General features: G+C 38.8%; 1 protein-coding gene and 1 long non-coding RNA gene across 5 annotated transcripts in view; one reads left to right on the top strand and one right to left on the bottom strand.

Moving 5' to 3' along the window:
• Window positions 1-247: 247 nt before the first annotated feature.
• Window positions 248-12,248, bottom strand: LOC123978692. The gene is made up of 3 exons (XR_006827030.1): window positions 12,040-12,248; window positions 6,522-6,640; window positions 248-2,546 (listed from the first exon to the last, which is right to left on the bottom strand). It is a non-coding gene; the product is annotated as an uncharacterized LOC123978692 (long non-coding RNA).
• The window catches only part of dph6 (diphthamine biosynthesis 6), a 53,834-nt gene continuing 48,818 nt past the window's right edge, over window positions 11,481-16,496 (top strand). For 2 of the 4 annotated variants that reach the window (XM_046062095.1, XM_046062094.1), the window contains exons 1-3: window positions 11,505-11,618; window positions 12,071-12,162; window positions 13,679-13,863. In XM_046062095.1, coding sequence (XP_045918051.1) covers window positions 11,563-11,618; window positions 12,071-12,162; window positions 13,679-13,863 — 333 coding nt within the window. In that variant the 5' untranslated portion in view covers window positions 11,505-11,562. Of the gene's footprint in view, window positions 11,619-12,070; window positions 12,163-13,678; window positions 13,864-16,496 lie in introns of all 4 variants that reach the window. The other 2 variants (XM_046062093.1, XM_046062097.1) reach the window with 2 other exon arrangements.

Genomic DNA, 16,496 nt, shown 5'->3' with positions numbered 1-16,496 from the left:
ACACATATATCTGCATAGGCTGGGACAAATACTCGTTCATTTCTGTAAAGTATTAATACACCTTTTACTGATCACAGAAAGATTTACACATGAGGCGTACATGCAACAATTTCATATGTACAATTTATAAACTTTGCATTTAAATGTATGAAATGTGTTTCTTTTAGTGGGTCTTATGATCCTGACACATTCATACAACATTATACTAAATGTTTTGTACACTGATGTTTGGTACGTCATGCAAAAAACATACACTGCAGAATGTCCTAAACCTTTCCTTTGGACCCAGAGGGTACATGAGGTTTATTTACTGGGTAGAACTTGAAGCATTAATTTAGACTGGCTACAGTTCATTTAGTGAACAATTATCTACTATATACACTACTGCATTATCTGTTTTATTACTGTATACATACTCTGGACAGCCTGACTTATTCAAAGCCTGTGTGTATGAGAAGTGTTTCCCACTGGAATATGAATTTGTCCATCAACATTGAGGAAGTGACAGTTTATTTTGTCTGACGCCACTAGACAGAATATGGCAGACCTGACTCCTCAGTGTGAATGGTGAATATGACAGGTCAGCTACTGTCCCAGGACCTCTAGGCCTCTCCCGACTTTCTGGAAGACCTCCGCTGTTTATACATATCTGTTTCACCTTTTTCCTCCTAAACAATTAGTGTGCAGGCCAAGAGGAAACCCGTCCTGTGAAAGCTCCATGCACATTCCAGCCATGCAGTGCAGCCAGCTGCAGGACATCATGGACATGTACATGAGCAGGGTAAATGTGGATAAACACTTTTCTATCTGTACAATTCACATTGATTCACTTAATAACTAATAGTGAAGTCTGTTTGGAAAAGAAGGCCAACAAAATATGTTCAGATGTCATAATTTTAACGGACACAAAGGGAAGATTCCCTGGCGTTGCACAATGAAGTTGAAACAATTAAACAGTAAATACTCTGGTCCTCTCTCTCTTTTTACCTCTTTGACTCATAGTAATTTTATGCACTGGAGGCTCATCGACTCATAATTTGAATGAATGTAAATAGCTTGCTTTGGAAACGGGGTTGGCAGGGTGCCATGCATCACTCGGAGGACTTAAACAGTTTGAGAGCAGACTGATAGATGAACCTCGCTGGAGATATCGGGCTGGATGGAGAAGGGAAGGTGTTGGAAGGTTGAGAATATTAATCATAGCAATTATTGAAAGTGTTTTTCGCTGACATCATCGTGCAGACCCATATATCAGCCAGAAGCAGCATGCTTATGACTTAGTGACATGGGCTGAGTGGAGGACATTGAGCAGTAAAAATTAGCAAGTTATACAGAGTGAAAAATGAAGCCATCAGAGAGTCATAAGCAGCGAACATTTGTCCAAATAATCCATTTCAGGAGGTAGGCTATGTGGGTGTTATTGTTTGTATCATTGTTGTCTTTACTGTGAAATACATTCCTTAACAGAGTTATATCCATTGTGTCGGTTTGCGGTGCAATCATAGTTGCTTAGGAAATAAGTGGCCTAGATGACGGAACAACAGCTGAATGGTGTTACATATCCGCAGGAAACTAAAGAACTACAGACATCATAAATTGATAAAGTCAAAGATTCACACGCAAGTGATCTAAAAATGCTAGAGGAGTCTGTGTGCATAGATGTCAGTGCTCTCTTTGTCCTGCAGCAGGAAGCAGCAGATACCAGGCTCTTGAATCAGTGTTCTCAGGGCCGGAAGAGACGTTGTTAATAGAAATGAACAGCAGAGAGCATTCACTGTGGAATTAGCTTAACACACACAATTCATAGAGAGATTAGATGTTGTCTCTTCTTTCTCTCATCTCAGTTTTTGTCTTTATTGCTCCCTTTTAATCATTTTCTCCCCAACTGTCCAGTAGTCTTAAAGAAATGTCACCTCTGTGTCTTTGATTGTTTTCATCTTCAGGTGTTTAGAATTTAACACAGAGCATGACATTGAAATGAAACACAGTGTGCGCACAAATTAGGGTTCGAGTCACTGACCCACATCAAAGAAAGCATTAATGTGCATGTCATTCTTTTATCTGCCTTCATTCAGCTGTTTGACTACATTGAGTCACATACTTCTTTTTTACGTGACACTTATTTATACACTGTACCGCTCTTTCGTCATGCTCTGTGTAAGCGTTCTCTCCCTAAATTAAAGATGTTGTAAACACACCGCAGCCGCTCCCTCTTTGGAACTTCTTGGGAACATCAGAGGAGTCTCTTACGTCTCTCCTGCTGCTCATGGCTGCATCAGCTCCTCTGGGCAACCACCCAATTGGCTGGGAGTCTGCTGCCCTGACCCTGAACCCTGAATATGAGGGGTTAGCCAAGGGCCAGCGAAGAGACCGAGGGTGGGTGTGGTGGCGGAGGTCAGGATGGAGGGGTGGGGGGCTAGAGACAGCTATTAAACACAACAGAGGAAGGCCCATCAGGATGTGTCTTTTATAGCTGGCTGGTACTTGAAGGCATCAAACCCCACTCCCACAGATGAGAGGCAGGTAGTACAGCCAGCAGATGAATCCTGTAAGGGTGGAAATGATGGGATCAGGGTTTTCACAAGGTCAGGCTGAGGTTAGTGGAGGGTCAGGGACTCAGTAATCTCTCTCTATTCAGTCTAGGACAGTGGATGTCTGTTAACTCCTTCACACCAATACCCTCACACAGTTGTTCTTACCACATGTTAAGGACTAGAGACTTAAAAGTGAACGATTTTCTTGCTAAGAGTTAGAGGAGAAGCTCAATACCACTCCCAGCCCGCCTGGTACAGTAAATATGTAGCGGAAGCCAGCTGGAGCCGGTTCGCTTAGCTTAGCATAAAGACTGGAAACAAGGGGAAAAAGCTATCCTGAATCTGTTTAAATGTAAAAACTCAAAATGTTTAATGCATACAAAAGTGTGAAAAAAACATAAATTTACAGATAGTCAGGTACCAGACTATTTCTTGGCTAGGAGCAGTGGCCAGGCACCAGTGGAGACTCAAGGAAGTTACTGAACCCGGGCCAAGAAATAGTCCAACACACAAAGCCGGGAATTGTCATTTTTGTACTTAATTTTTTGTACATATTGAAGAAGTGAGATGTAACTATCTCATTATTTACTTTATTGTATAGGTCATAATTCAAAGCACAGATTTTTAATCTATGAAACTTTTGTCACCCTCATTTTATGTCAGTGTTACATTTAAACAATGTCAGTGTCAACCATTTTGAAAAGCTTCTTTGGTGCACTTCATGTATGACAGTCTGCTGCCACTGTATTGGATTCACTGGTGCTGTTGCGCCAGAAAATCAAACCCAGAGGACAAACAACAAGCAAACATGGATATTTTGAAAAGAAACATGTAATTTTGGTCATTTTGTACTTGTTGAAAGTCACACCATCTGGGAAAATCTACAAAATAGCAAATGTCATGTTATGATATGTTCACTGAGATTGTTGGTTTTCATTCCACAGTGAAATGTGTGGATGTCAATGGTTCACCAGAAATTCGGAAATCATTCTTAAACTTATGGCATACTTTAAGTAATGGTTGTTATTTGTGTAATCTCTACATAATTTGTAGTTAATGGACTAAAAGATTATGTTTACCTCCGTCATCATCAGCATCAACAGACCCTCCAGATGACCCCATTCCATTCACACCTCTTACCCTATCACAACCTTTTGACCCTCTCACCCTCTCGTTCCTTGTTTCATTTTCATTACAACCCTCCTGCAGGGACTTGAACTTGTTGCCCTGCCTGAACTTGGGTGACAGCTCACTAAATCACGGCCTTTTAGTGGTGCTGCCCCCTTTTTTATACACTTTAATCACCAGACTCCAGTAACCAGGAATATTGGGCCCAGTGTATGGAATTTGCCTCATAAAAGAAAAGGCAGAGGCCACTGATGTGCTTCTCAAGGCAGAATCGCTGCTAGAATTCATCTTGTTCTTGCTGAGACAGTAGTGGGGGATTGATGGAGGCAGGGGGTTTCTCTTACGGGTGACAATCAATTGCTCAGGATCAACAGGTTTTAGGCCATAAACTTGAGGTCATCTCCTATCTAGCCGACAGTTTCTCATCTGGCGATGCCAGTGTTAATGCTGGTAGAAGTCCTTGGATTTTGTTTGTTATTTATGGTTAGTCACAGGTTTAGAAATGGTGCTGAATGATCGGAAGCTATCTTTCACACAGGGCCTGTCACAGCTCTAAAATGGTTAACCCCCTGTGTACACACTCTGGCTGGGAAGTGTAGAAAGATAGAATAAATACAAGCTTAATGTGAAAAGGTTGTGTTATAAGAAACGTTTGTATATGGATTTTTTTTTTACATTTAAGTATACAAATGGATCCCTTAACTCCACAAATCCAGTGCTGAATGGCTTCTTTCTTCTCAGCCTTCTCCTCCTCTGCTTGTCATCAACATACACAGTACCTGCCTTGATCAATCCCTTTTCTCAATGCTCATCCCTCCTCTGTTCTTCTCCTCTCCCTCTATTTCGTCTCCAACCCAGCATTAATCCTCATCCTCCCTAAGGAAGCCCACTTCGTGCAGCAGCAAGGGTATTTAGAGCCAGTGTTGACATTGGACAGCACGTTAGACAAATATCCCCAACTCAAAAACCACAAGACAAATGGCAGACCCGAGCTGTGTTCTGGCAGCGGGTTTGCTGGTCTGGCTTAACTGTGGCCAGCTATTCAGCACAGGTGACGTCTTACTGCAAAAAAAAAAACTGACCACTAAGGAGGGCATGTGGATGGATCAAAGAAAATGTGTGGGCAGAGTAAAGAAGAGATAGAGATGAATAGAAAATGAAAGGAAAGAAGACATGTGATTAATGTTGAAAATGAAGGAAACTCAGCTGTAATCAAAACCAGAATGTTTTAGGATAGCATTATCAAGAAATAACTAATCTTAAAAGTAAAATAACATGAATACTTTGTCTGTGGCACAAATTTTAGGTTGGATGTTGTGGTGGTGATAATGTTTGATCTTCAAATGGAGGGGGATCATTACTAAATCATTTGTCTCCGGAGACCATATGTGGAGGGTTTTGGCAAACCAGCAGCTCCCACAGACAACCAGGTGGTGGCTTTGATTATGGGTGCACATTACATCATTTCAAGGTGGAAACAAACACACATACCCACACACAGACAGCACTCACACGGAGGCCGTCCCCGTAACCGTGACGAGCTATCCACACACGCTCAACACACTGTCACACGCGTACACACAGACAGCACACCGCACCACACACACACGCACACTCTTCAGAGATATGGGGCCCATTTTGACAACCGCCAAGCTGACTTGGCATTGGTCAGACTGGAGTGATCCAAGAAAAGCAAAGCGGACCCACGAGAGTGCTGGGGCTTTTGTGTTTGTGGAGTGTCACACTTCATCACGAGGGAAACCCATAACAGGCCCAGGAAGACCTTTGAAGCTATGGGAGGGGTGTGTGGGAATCGCCTCTGTGGCTACCTCTGATGTCAACTCCAATATTCTGATTGCAGGCTATTTCCTGGTTTAGGATTGTATTGGTCGGCTAAGAGGGAAACTGTCTGAGGATTGTATATCAGAGAGCAGACGGGCTAATTACAGAATCCCACCAGACAATTTAGAGATTAAAATGTATTTTCACCAGCATTGGTCATTTGGATACTATAGCTCAGTTATAATATTTATCTAGTCACTTTCAGCAAAGCCAGAATTTCTTTTAATGTATACCAATGAGTGAAGATGTACAGAAAGTATAAAAATAATCATTATCTCTGTAGTTTGGCCATCTAGAAATTATTATTTACAATGTTAATATATATTATTCTGAGGATTTTATTTAAGAAAGGTGTTTACCTGTAGTATGGCTTATAATCATGGTTTGACAATAGGTACAGTTAAGACAGGTACATGTAAGGTATGTATTTATCAATAAGTATATAGTTTTTATTGTAGTGTTTGGATTGCATAGCAACTACGTTAAAAGTCCAGTGGTTTGGATTACTAAGAGGAGAGTGTCTCTGTAAACCATTAGACTAAAGATCATGAATGTAGAACAGAGTTTGGCAGCAGAGACAGGTGATAGCAGTGCATGCAGTTTTCTTTGGCTGCTTCACAATTAGTGGAATGGTGGCATACTTTAATGGACCACATCCTTTTGGCTGGAGCTTCATAGGGCTCAACCACTGAAGCCATAATTTGATTCTAGGATAGTAGAGCAGGGCAAGACAATTTCAAATCAAGGGGAAATATTCAGGAAATTACATTTGTACTTTAGGATGGTTGGCTGGTGTGTGCATTGGAAAGTTTCTCTTTCTGCAATGTTGGATATGTCAGAGAGGGGTGTTTTTTATGCTCTCTGAAAATCCTCATTTGTGCAAAAATCCTCTATAGACTCACTCAAGTATGTTGTATATATTTGTATCTCCAGATTAAAAATGATTAAATGTAGATTTAACAGGACAGTCAGCTCACAATGTGGTATAATACAAAATACAGAGTTTGATAAACTTACAGTGTTAACCATTGCTTAGCTTTAGTCACACAAGCAGCATGGCTCTGGTGGCAAAGGTGGCTGGTTGGTCCATCTGAAGGCAGGTCGGTCTGTCAATTGCACCACCACGTTAGTCAAGGCTGAAATATTCCAAAAAAGATTAGATATATTGCCAGTAAATTTTGATGGTGCCCAGAGGGTGAAGCCTACTGACAATGATGATCAGTACCACCAATAGGATGACATTTCTGATTTTTAATATAATGTTTTGACCACTATTGGATTGACAGCGATACAATTTGTTAAGTCTCCCTCAGTTGTATTAATTAAATAATTAAGTAAAAAGTTGTCCAATATTTTGACCAAATAGCTGTAAAAACTAATGACATTCCCACAAGCCTCAGCTGTAGTTTGTGTTTATTGCTAATAAGCAATTTGCTGAACCAAGATGGTGAACATGGCAAACATTATACCTACTAAGCATCAGCATATAAGCAGTGTCATTGTAAGCATGTCAGGATGCTGATGTCAGCATTTAGCTCAAGCCCCGCTGTGCCCTGAGTAAAACCTCCTCTTAGTCTTGTTTAAAAAGAAGAAATCGTCCACATATTAAGACCAAACTTCTGAACTTGGTTGGACTTTCTCTAAGTTGGCCATTGCTATTAAATTATTCTAAACAAATTAAACAATGCAGGCCCTTCACATGCATAAATTCTTGTTTGATGTAATTGGTATTGTGATGCTTTTTTCAGTTTTAATCTATTTTCCACCATCATCATATATTAGAAATTTGAAATATTGTAAAACCCTTAATTTAATGGGCGCCAAATCAATCCAGGTTTGATCACAATATCAGATATAAATACAAGAAGCACTGAATCAGCACCACTTTGAACTGGCTCTAAAAGGCACTTTTCTAAGCAAAGATATTTATTATTTTGAAGACCAAATAATAGTTAACAGCAAATTTATCTTAGGGCTTTCAAAAAGAGCAGCAGCTTATGAGGCAAGGCATTTTTCATCCATTTTAATGCTTTATGTAGTCTAGAAGCCAAATGGAACGAGGGTAAAAGCCAGATTTCCATGAGGGGATTTAGAGAGAAAAAACTCAATTACTGTTTGCAGACTGGGTCTGTTGTTAAAGACGGTGCCGTGATCAAACACAATTTGGATCAAACCACGACTTTATTTCACATTCTCTCACATTTCCAATCAAGGACCGATTAGCCTTAGACATTAATGAGCCTACTAATCCATTTGGGCCCCTCGTGATAACAGTTAATTGTCTGTAAAAATGTGTACACATCCCCGTTTGGGTTGTTTACTAACTGATTTGGATGTGGTTAGGCCCTAAAGAGGTATCATTATGTTGATAGTTCTTTGGAAAATGAGCCCCTGATGAAGGCAACACCAGAGTGGAGTAGAGTTAAGAATACACGGGACTGCATTCAACCATTGCTCACTTGAGTTCAAATTTATCACTATTTTAAGATAGCATTTGGCTGTCATGAGCCCTTATTGGACTTCATCTATAATTAGAGTTTTCTGTTTTGCTCACTACATTATAGCAAAGGTTTGTTTACATAATACATCTGACATTTAGATAGATGTTGATTTGCACTTTAAGGGCCAGGAAATAAGTCCAGGAACTGGACAACCAGATTTTCCAGGCTAACTGCTTAATTTGGCACTACATCCTCTGTGTCCTCTGCTTCATGCTTGTGGCTAAGTACAAATGTAAATCCAAATTACAGTAAAATTCTAATCCAATTTGAGTTCTGTATTAAGTCAGACTAAGAATTGGATATTGGCTTGAGTTGTAGCAGAAAGTTCTGTTTTACATTGGTTACTAATGTCTACTTAAATGAAAGGAAATTGCATTTAGTACGACAGTTTGATGCTCACATTCCTTTATGTCAGAAACAAAGGTCTCAAACTGAATGAAATCTCATAATTTTGCTACCTGATTGGAATTTAGGGACACATGTTTATCCGAATTATTGATTAATATTCAGCTTGTCTTTGACAGAAAATGAAATATATTCATGCAGGAATGTTTTAGTTTGAGTAAACACACAAGTGTCTAATCTAAGATTTTAGACAATTTAAAACCTGGTCAAAAGCAAAAAAGGAAACTGTTTTCTGGGGCTATAATGTATCAATATGGAATTTGTAGATACAACTGCAGTGGATTTGATTTGTATATGTTTTAATGTTCACATGAAAATGCATGTAATAAAAGTAATCTATATGTAATTTTACATTAAGCATTGCATTGTAAACATTGTCTGAGAACTATAGTAGATTACAGTTGTTTGTCAAAATCTTTCTGAAGTTAATTCTTCAAATGAACAAGATGTAAATCTTGTGAAATGGCAAATATTTCTTCATTAAAATAGATTAATACAGTAATTATGAGTCATCTTAAAACACCCAGTTATTATATTCATGAAACAAAAAAGGTACAGTAATAAAACCCTATTGACCAACTCTACAACCTTGTACCTTTTTGTTGGCAGTAAGGGTATTTGTGCTGTTAAGTTTAACTTTAATCTGGGAAATGTCTTCATCATCTTTACCAATCTACACTCAAACATCACAACATTTTAAAACAGTAAAATTTTCTTTTAATTGTGTCTGCTTATTGTTGCATGTTTAATCAATACAAATTAGGTAATAATAAAGTTTTTATTATACCCACAAATATCCACAATCTACTTATACTGTTAAGAACATGATGCACTGTGTTACTGTGCCGCATGTGTACTTGCTTTGTCATGTCGTTGAAGGGACCAGAAGTGTGTATGTGTGTTTGTATTCTGGCCACTCAGTGTGCAACCTTGGCTGGCCTGTTCTGACACTCAATTTATCGTCTTGTGATTTGAGGCCTTAGTTTCTCATTACAGCTAAAGTTTTTGTGTCCTTGTGCGACAAAAATTAGTTTGTGTGTCTGTGTAAATCACCTGTCATATGCACATGCTCCTTTAAGAAAAGGCCAAGGGTGTCATTTGATTCCTGCTGCCTTGCTTTCATATTTATGCGTCTCATATTAACGTCCATTGGCTGTGTCTCAGTTGGGCTATCCATCAACACTTTTTATCCCCATCGCACAAACAATACGGACATAAAACGCTCTTTTTACGTCAGCAAAATGCTGCCACAAATAAAACCGGAAAAACACACCTCTTTATTTGTCTGTGCATAATAAACTACATAAATTAAAACTGATAAGTGACAAATTGGTTGTATCCTATGGTTCTGGGCTTTAATAGAAATTACCAGAGGCAGTGAAGCTGTATAATAAAGTATTACCCACCAAATTGGATATCATAGGTGATATATTAATGAGTTTACAAAACTGAAGGACAACCAAAGGAGGGGGGGGGGGGTCTCTCCAAGACAAGGCCATTTTTCAAACCAATATGTCAAAGAAACATTTTAAAAACTATATCACTCACCCTGTCAAATTAAATTTCCAACACTTTGTAAAATATTAATTTTACAAATGTATTTGTAGCTGTAACGTTTATTGTTGAGGTGAATGGATTGTATTTTGGTTAACTTGCCCAGAGACTGAGGATGAACATTACCTGTCCAGTACAGTATCTCAATAATGGAATGCTTATATTTGTATAGTAGCCACATTCAATGATAAAACAATAATGGTCCATGTTAAATAAATAAATAATTACTGTAAATTGAAAAAAACAAGGAAACAATCAAACAAAGGAACAAGGAATAAAGGAATATACTATATTGAAAATATTACATATTTTATTATATATTCACCTTTTTGTAAAACTTAGAAATCAAAACAAGTAATCATATCAAATCACCAACGTGCACTAAATCAAGAGCATATTCATCTGTTTGAAAAGTCATCCCTGTTCTCAGTCTGTACTGCCTTTACCACAACAGAAATGGTGCTCATCTGCAGCTTGTAGATTTAGCCATATATCCAGGATGAATAAAAACAAAAAAAAACCAAACAAAAACAAAAAAGGGAACCTAGTTTAAAGCAAGGGGATGAAGAGACGTCTCTCTCAATTTTGTACACTCAAACGAAATCAGTTGCCTTTAGCCTGCTTAGGGGTAGAAGGTGAGGGAAGCACACAAAAGCAGTGTAATTATTCTGCTCTGGCACAACAACAGAGAGCAAAAAGAGCATCAAAGGCTTTCCTCTGAGCAAAATAGGGCTCCCTCACAGGAAAAGCACAACCTGTGTGTGAATACCAGTGTATGGACTTTTGGTCCTCTCTTGAGACAGAAGAGGCAAAGGATGTGTGTCAGTTTCAGTATTACAGTTACAGACCATATCCACTTTGATTACGCTATAGTACAGTATGCATCTGCAGTACTCTGAATAACTTTAAATATGGTAGGTTTATAAGAGCTGATTAAACTATATGTGAACTACAGCCTATGTGAAATTCATATTTTCACAAAATGTAACATTTCACAACAAACTGTCCAAAAACTGCATGCAACCTCTCATGTGAAATGTTTTTGATGTAATATTAAATGTGATTGTATTGCTTTCCCAAGTCTTACATCTCATCCAGATTCAACATGTGAAATAGAAATAAAAAATAAAATAAAATAAAAATAAAACATGCCTTATAATAAGTACATTTTATATTATATAGTTTTTTTTTATTTAATCTTTATTCATTATTATTGTTACTATTGTTTATTTATTTAATTCAATGATTGACTTATCACAGGTTTGTATCTTTCATTAAAGTATAGGTAATGTGAGCACCATTAATTAACTTTTGTATTTATACATTTCTGAATGATTATATTCACTTTTATTTTACTTGTCTTTACCTGTCTATACAGTGCTTCATTGTGGCCATGTCCGTTAAGCAAAACTTAAAGTTGAATTTGACAGAAAGAGAGACAGAAATGACCAGGGTTTGATTTCCTATCAGGCATATTTGAGGGCAACTTGATATGTAGAAGGGTCCTTTAATAACCCGGAAGTCTAGCTTTCACATGTGTACATGCACCAGTTGCTAAGCACAGTTATCACTGTGTACCGTTATAGCCAATACTTTTGATGTCATTAGACTCTTGCGCTAAAAAGAAGAAGATGAAAGTTGTCGCGTTAATAAGGTAACCGTGCTTCTTTGCTGCAACTGTCTCATAGTTTTCTATCACTGATGTTTTCTGGTAACGTTAGCATGACAGTAACTAAGTCTGTGTGTGAATAAAGGCTGGATAACTTGTTCCAGTGAGGTGTACGGTGTATATTTCCCCTATGACATTGTTCAAAACCAGAATATACATGGTCACTTCTAAAAGTCCAAAGTTATCGACTATAAAGGTGCTGAAAACCATTCCAAAGTAGCACACAGTAGCTAACTTACTGTGTTGTATGGTGAAGACTGTAACGTTAGCATCCTCATATAGTAAGTAACAAACAAGGCTCTTTATTACTTTATATTAAAGCTGCTACATCACATTCCCAGATCACTAACCGTACACCCCTGATAATGTGTAGGTCTGCATCTTAATTATTCAAACACAACTTTACCTCTGTGCCTATTCCTCATGTTGTTTTCCAGTGGGGGCAAAGACAGCTGCTACAACATGATGCAGTGTGTTGCTGCTGGGCACCAGATCGTAGCTCTGGCCAACCTCCGTCCTGCTCACACAGGTGAGGAAGATGCGCTGCTGGGGTTTAGATGATCTACAGGGGCTTGCTGGGCAATATGGGCCAGCCAGCTGCACTTCTGCGGGACCATGAAATTCTGAGCTGTACACAATCAAAGTACTGCAGAACTGTATGTAAAGTTACTGTAAATCCCACAAGAGGCTTTTATAGCATGCTAGCTGATATGCTGTGGTTTGGTGGGGCAACGATTAGGCGATTAATGAAGTAGTTGATGACACAAAATGATTAACGATAATTGATTAATCCTTAATCGTAATAACAGATTTCTGTTTGGTTCATGGATATGGTTCATGGTTACTTTTGCTGAAAAGAAGATGGATACTAGCTGGGTTCTAATACATTAAATTTTAAAAACATGGTGACTGTTTGTTGGAATTTATTTTTGTTTCAATATATCACATTTTATTTTAAATGGCTTGTTTTTATTTCATGTTGACATTTTACATGATGAGACTTTTATTTTATTGTGTCACTTTTCAGAATAAAGTGAATGAGAATTTTTATAGTAAGTTGGGAGTGAATAATTTGATTTGCTTCATTTATGTATTCATTATTTTGACCCACATGGATCTTAATGTAACTATTTAGTATTTCATTTTTAAACAGCTCTGCAGTCTCTTGCAAGCCAGGAGTTTTAGCTCTCATTAGCATGTTGTTGTTTAATATTTTGAATGTTATAGTCCTCCTGTTCATTTAGCCTTGTAGTCTGATGTTATCTATAGCCACCATTTATGGTTTGTGGCTTGTCACCTGACACTGAACTAGGGCTGTCCCCGACTAAGGCTTTACATAGTCGAATCAGAATCGTCAAGTCCTGCCTATAGTCGACTGATAGTCGAATCGTGTGTTTTTGTGCAAGGCGATTGCGAAGCTAAACTGAGGCTTAATGTTGACCATTTTCTCTCTCTCTCTCTCACTCTCTCTCTCACACCTGCCATTCACAGGTCTTGTGCAGAGTTTTTGCCATGCTGCCGACAACTGCATGCATGTCGCGGTTTCTCGCGGGTCTATTTCAAGTAGCGCTTTTTAAAAACGATAAGATATTCTTTGTGTGGTTCATCTACGGTGAAAACTTATCCGAAAGTCCCGCGAGGTGCGGACAACTCGCCACAACACCTGTTGGGGCTCCTTCTCTCCTGCCACTACACACACACATACATGCTACGCATACACATGCGCACTGACGACCCAGTGTTAGGGTTAATTTTGGATTTATTCACGCACTTTAAAAACATTTATTGGAAGTTTTTTTTTGCTTTTTACATGTTTATTTACAGCATTAAACGTTTGAATGTGTGTATTGTAATAGGCTGTATATTAACTTATTGAGAGAAAACTGGTTGATCTATGTAAAATCAGACATTAAGCACGGCAATATCAAAATGGCATGATGCTTCAACTGTGAGATTGACAGTCGAATCAGGCTCCGCCCATCGAAGCATGAATCTTTGACTATTTGGGGTCAGCCCTACTTAACTTCTTTTCCTCCATGCCACAGATGAGTTGGACAGCTACATGTACCAGACAGTGGGCCACCAGGCCATAGAGCTGTATGCTGAAGCCATGGATCTGCCCCTGTATAGACGCACCATCCAGGGCTCTAGCTTGGACACCAGCAGAAACTACAGTGAGACAGAGGGGGATGAGGTGGAGGACCTGTATGAGCTACTGCACCTCGTCAAGGTAGGCCTCTCTATCCCCACCATTAGTGAGAGATCCTAGCACTGTGTTGGTCTGCAGAGTGGATGCTACTGCACATTATGTTTTTAACCCAGGTCCTCTGGCCAAAAGGTCTGAATACTTGAGTAACCCACCCTATCTTGGATTCCATGCACACACATATGTTACCAGTTTATTTATTTTCATAACACAGTTATTAATACATCAAACAAACTCAAGAATATTGTATTTATTTATACAGTCTATGCTATGTACCTATTACATCATTCAAATTAGTACAAACTACTTCAGACTTTATTTGCACACACAAAAGAAACAAATCAGCATTGGTGGACCATCATTGTCCTCATTCATGCCTCATTCATGCCTCATTCCAAAGTTAAGTACAATATTCAGATCTATCTTTGGTGTGGGTTGATGGCTCCATAGTAAAATATTTGTGTTCCTTTGTCTTGGTATTTGTTCCAGTTTCTTCACCTGCCATTTGTTATGTTTTTTCCATTTTATACTGGGTAGATAAAGTTCAGCCAGATTGAATAATCCTGTTCTAAAGGATGTGTCACAACAAAATTCTGTTTGAACAAGAAGCACAATGAACTTAAAATGCAATATGCTCTTTAAAGTGTCAGTTGATTTGTGACTTTAATTGTAATGACATGTTTGAATGTTAATACACTAAAACTTAAAAAAAATAATTTTTTGCTATATTTTTAATTTTTTTTTTACTAAATTATTCAGCAGCACACAATTGCCTATGCATTACATCTGAACAGGTAAACGTAGGTAGGCATATATAAGATAATATGATAATATTTTATATTATTTGATATGTATTTGTTATTTTATTTATGTGGATTTTAAAAAATAGAGCAGTTTATAATATGTGCACACTGCACACACATTCACACATATATACACAAACCTACATATGCGCAAATGTAAACAATCATAAAAAACAGTACAGGAGTTGTAGGAGGCAGAGTAATTGTACTTCTTTGAAAAACTCAAAGCAAAAGGCAAAAAATACATAAATTAATTAAGCATCTAACCATAAATCTAGAATAACAAAATAATTTTGATTGATGTAAGAGGCTTCACACATTAAAGAAATAGAGAGTTTATCTTATTCAGAATAATATTACAATAATTATGTGAACTCACTCTTGCAGTGCTTGATTGAGCGTATACAAAAATAGTCATCTTGACTCCTTGCCACCACTGACATATGCTTGGCTGCTTTTTCAGTGAACAAGCTCTCAGAGCACTACTAAACTTCTCATCTCGGCTAAGGTTCATGACATATGTCACACTGTTGAGATGTTTTACAAGTCATTCTCTGCGGATTCAGAGTCACTTAGTAGCCCACCAGCATCATCATCTCAAAGAGACCCCGCTTGTCTAGCTTCATCTGGCCTGCTGTACACTAACAGTCCTTAGCACCTACCAAGCTGCTCAGGAGATTAAAAAGCCATGTTAGTGCTTTTAGTCTGTCTTATTTAGTACATCTTGATTTTACTTTCAAAGTGGACTAAGTTTTCTTTTTATCTTATTCTGGGAAAATAGTGTGCCTATTGTATCAGTTAATTAAAGTTTTATGTGTGAAGTTGGAGTGAGGTGCCCTTCAACAACTGGCTTCACGGGAAAAAATCCATTCTTTTTTTTTATCTCACTTGACAGAAGATCAGATGCAAAAAATTAATCACCAAATTAATATTTCATCAAATACCACTTTTGCTAGGACGTTGCGAAAATATTCATTTGATGCCAAATTATGTATGAGACCTCGGTGGTCTGATGTGGTGCAGGGTGGCTGACTGACAGGTTTGAGACAACTGTGTGTATGTGTAACACACCGCTGGCACTGCCTTCCTACCTGACCGCCTGCAGCCATGAGGAAGCTACCTGGACGCACACTTCAACAGCAGTACCAGCTCTCCCTGCTGTCAGTGGAAACAGGGTGTGGGATTGATCCTGTGTAACAACTTCTCCCTTCTGCACCCCCATTTTAGCTTCCAGCCTCAAAATTTAAGAGCCTCTTATGGGATAGTGGATAGGAGTTTGTTGTTGAGACGGGAGTTGACTTGACGTGGTGTAAATGAGAGAAGGGGGGGCAGGGCAGTGTGCTTGGTTCTTCCTGTAGGTCTGTGTGGAGACATGTTCATCCGGAGCTGAGGGCTGCTCCAGGGCCCCTGCATGTCCACACACAGCCTGGGTGGCAAGGGCCAGTCAGCTTGCCTCAGGGCATTTCGCGCCCTCTGCCTGACTTTCTTTGTCATCTTCTGTATAAATCGCAGACTTTACACATGCGGCTACATGAGAAAGCTCTTGTTTGTGTGTTTTCTTGTGAGTACGCACACATTCACACAGTTCATCTTCTGGTTTTTGGGGTTCTCATGGACATCTCTCTTGTATATACCATCTCTGCCTGTGGTTAGGGCTCTCATTGCAAGGGGCTGCTAATTTCCCATTTCCAGGGCTTCTCTGGTCTGACCTCACCAGTCAGACGGGCCATAGATCAGGGCAGTTGTACTCCCATGGGGCCCTCGCAGGCTAGCAGACCTCCAGTCGTCTCCACGTTTACCCCTCTCACCGTCATCAACAGACCTGCACCATAAACAACAGGCTTCCTCTCTCTC

The sequence above is a fragment of the Micropterus dolomieu genome, linkage group LG11 (assembly GCF_021292245.1).
Source record: "Micropterus dolomieu isolate WLL.071019.BEF.003 ecotype Adirondacks linkage group LG11, ASM2129224v1, whole genome shotgun sequence".
In the NCBI taxonomy this organism is placed as follows: Eukaryota; Metazoa; Chordata; class Actinopteri; order Centrarchiformes; family Centrarchidae; genus Micropterus; species Micropterus dolomieu.
The sequence above is the reverse complement of the archived record's forward strand: the minus strand, read 5'-3'. Positions and strand labels throughout refer to the sequence as shown.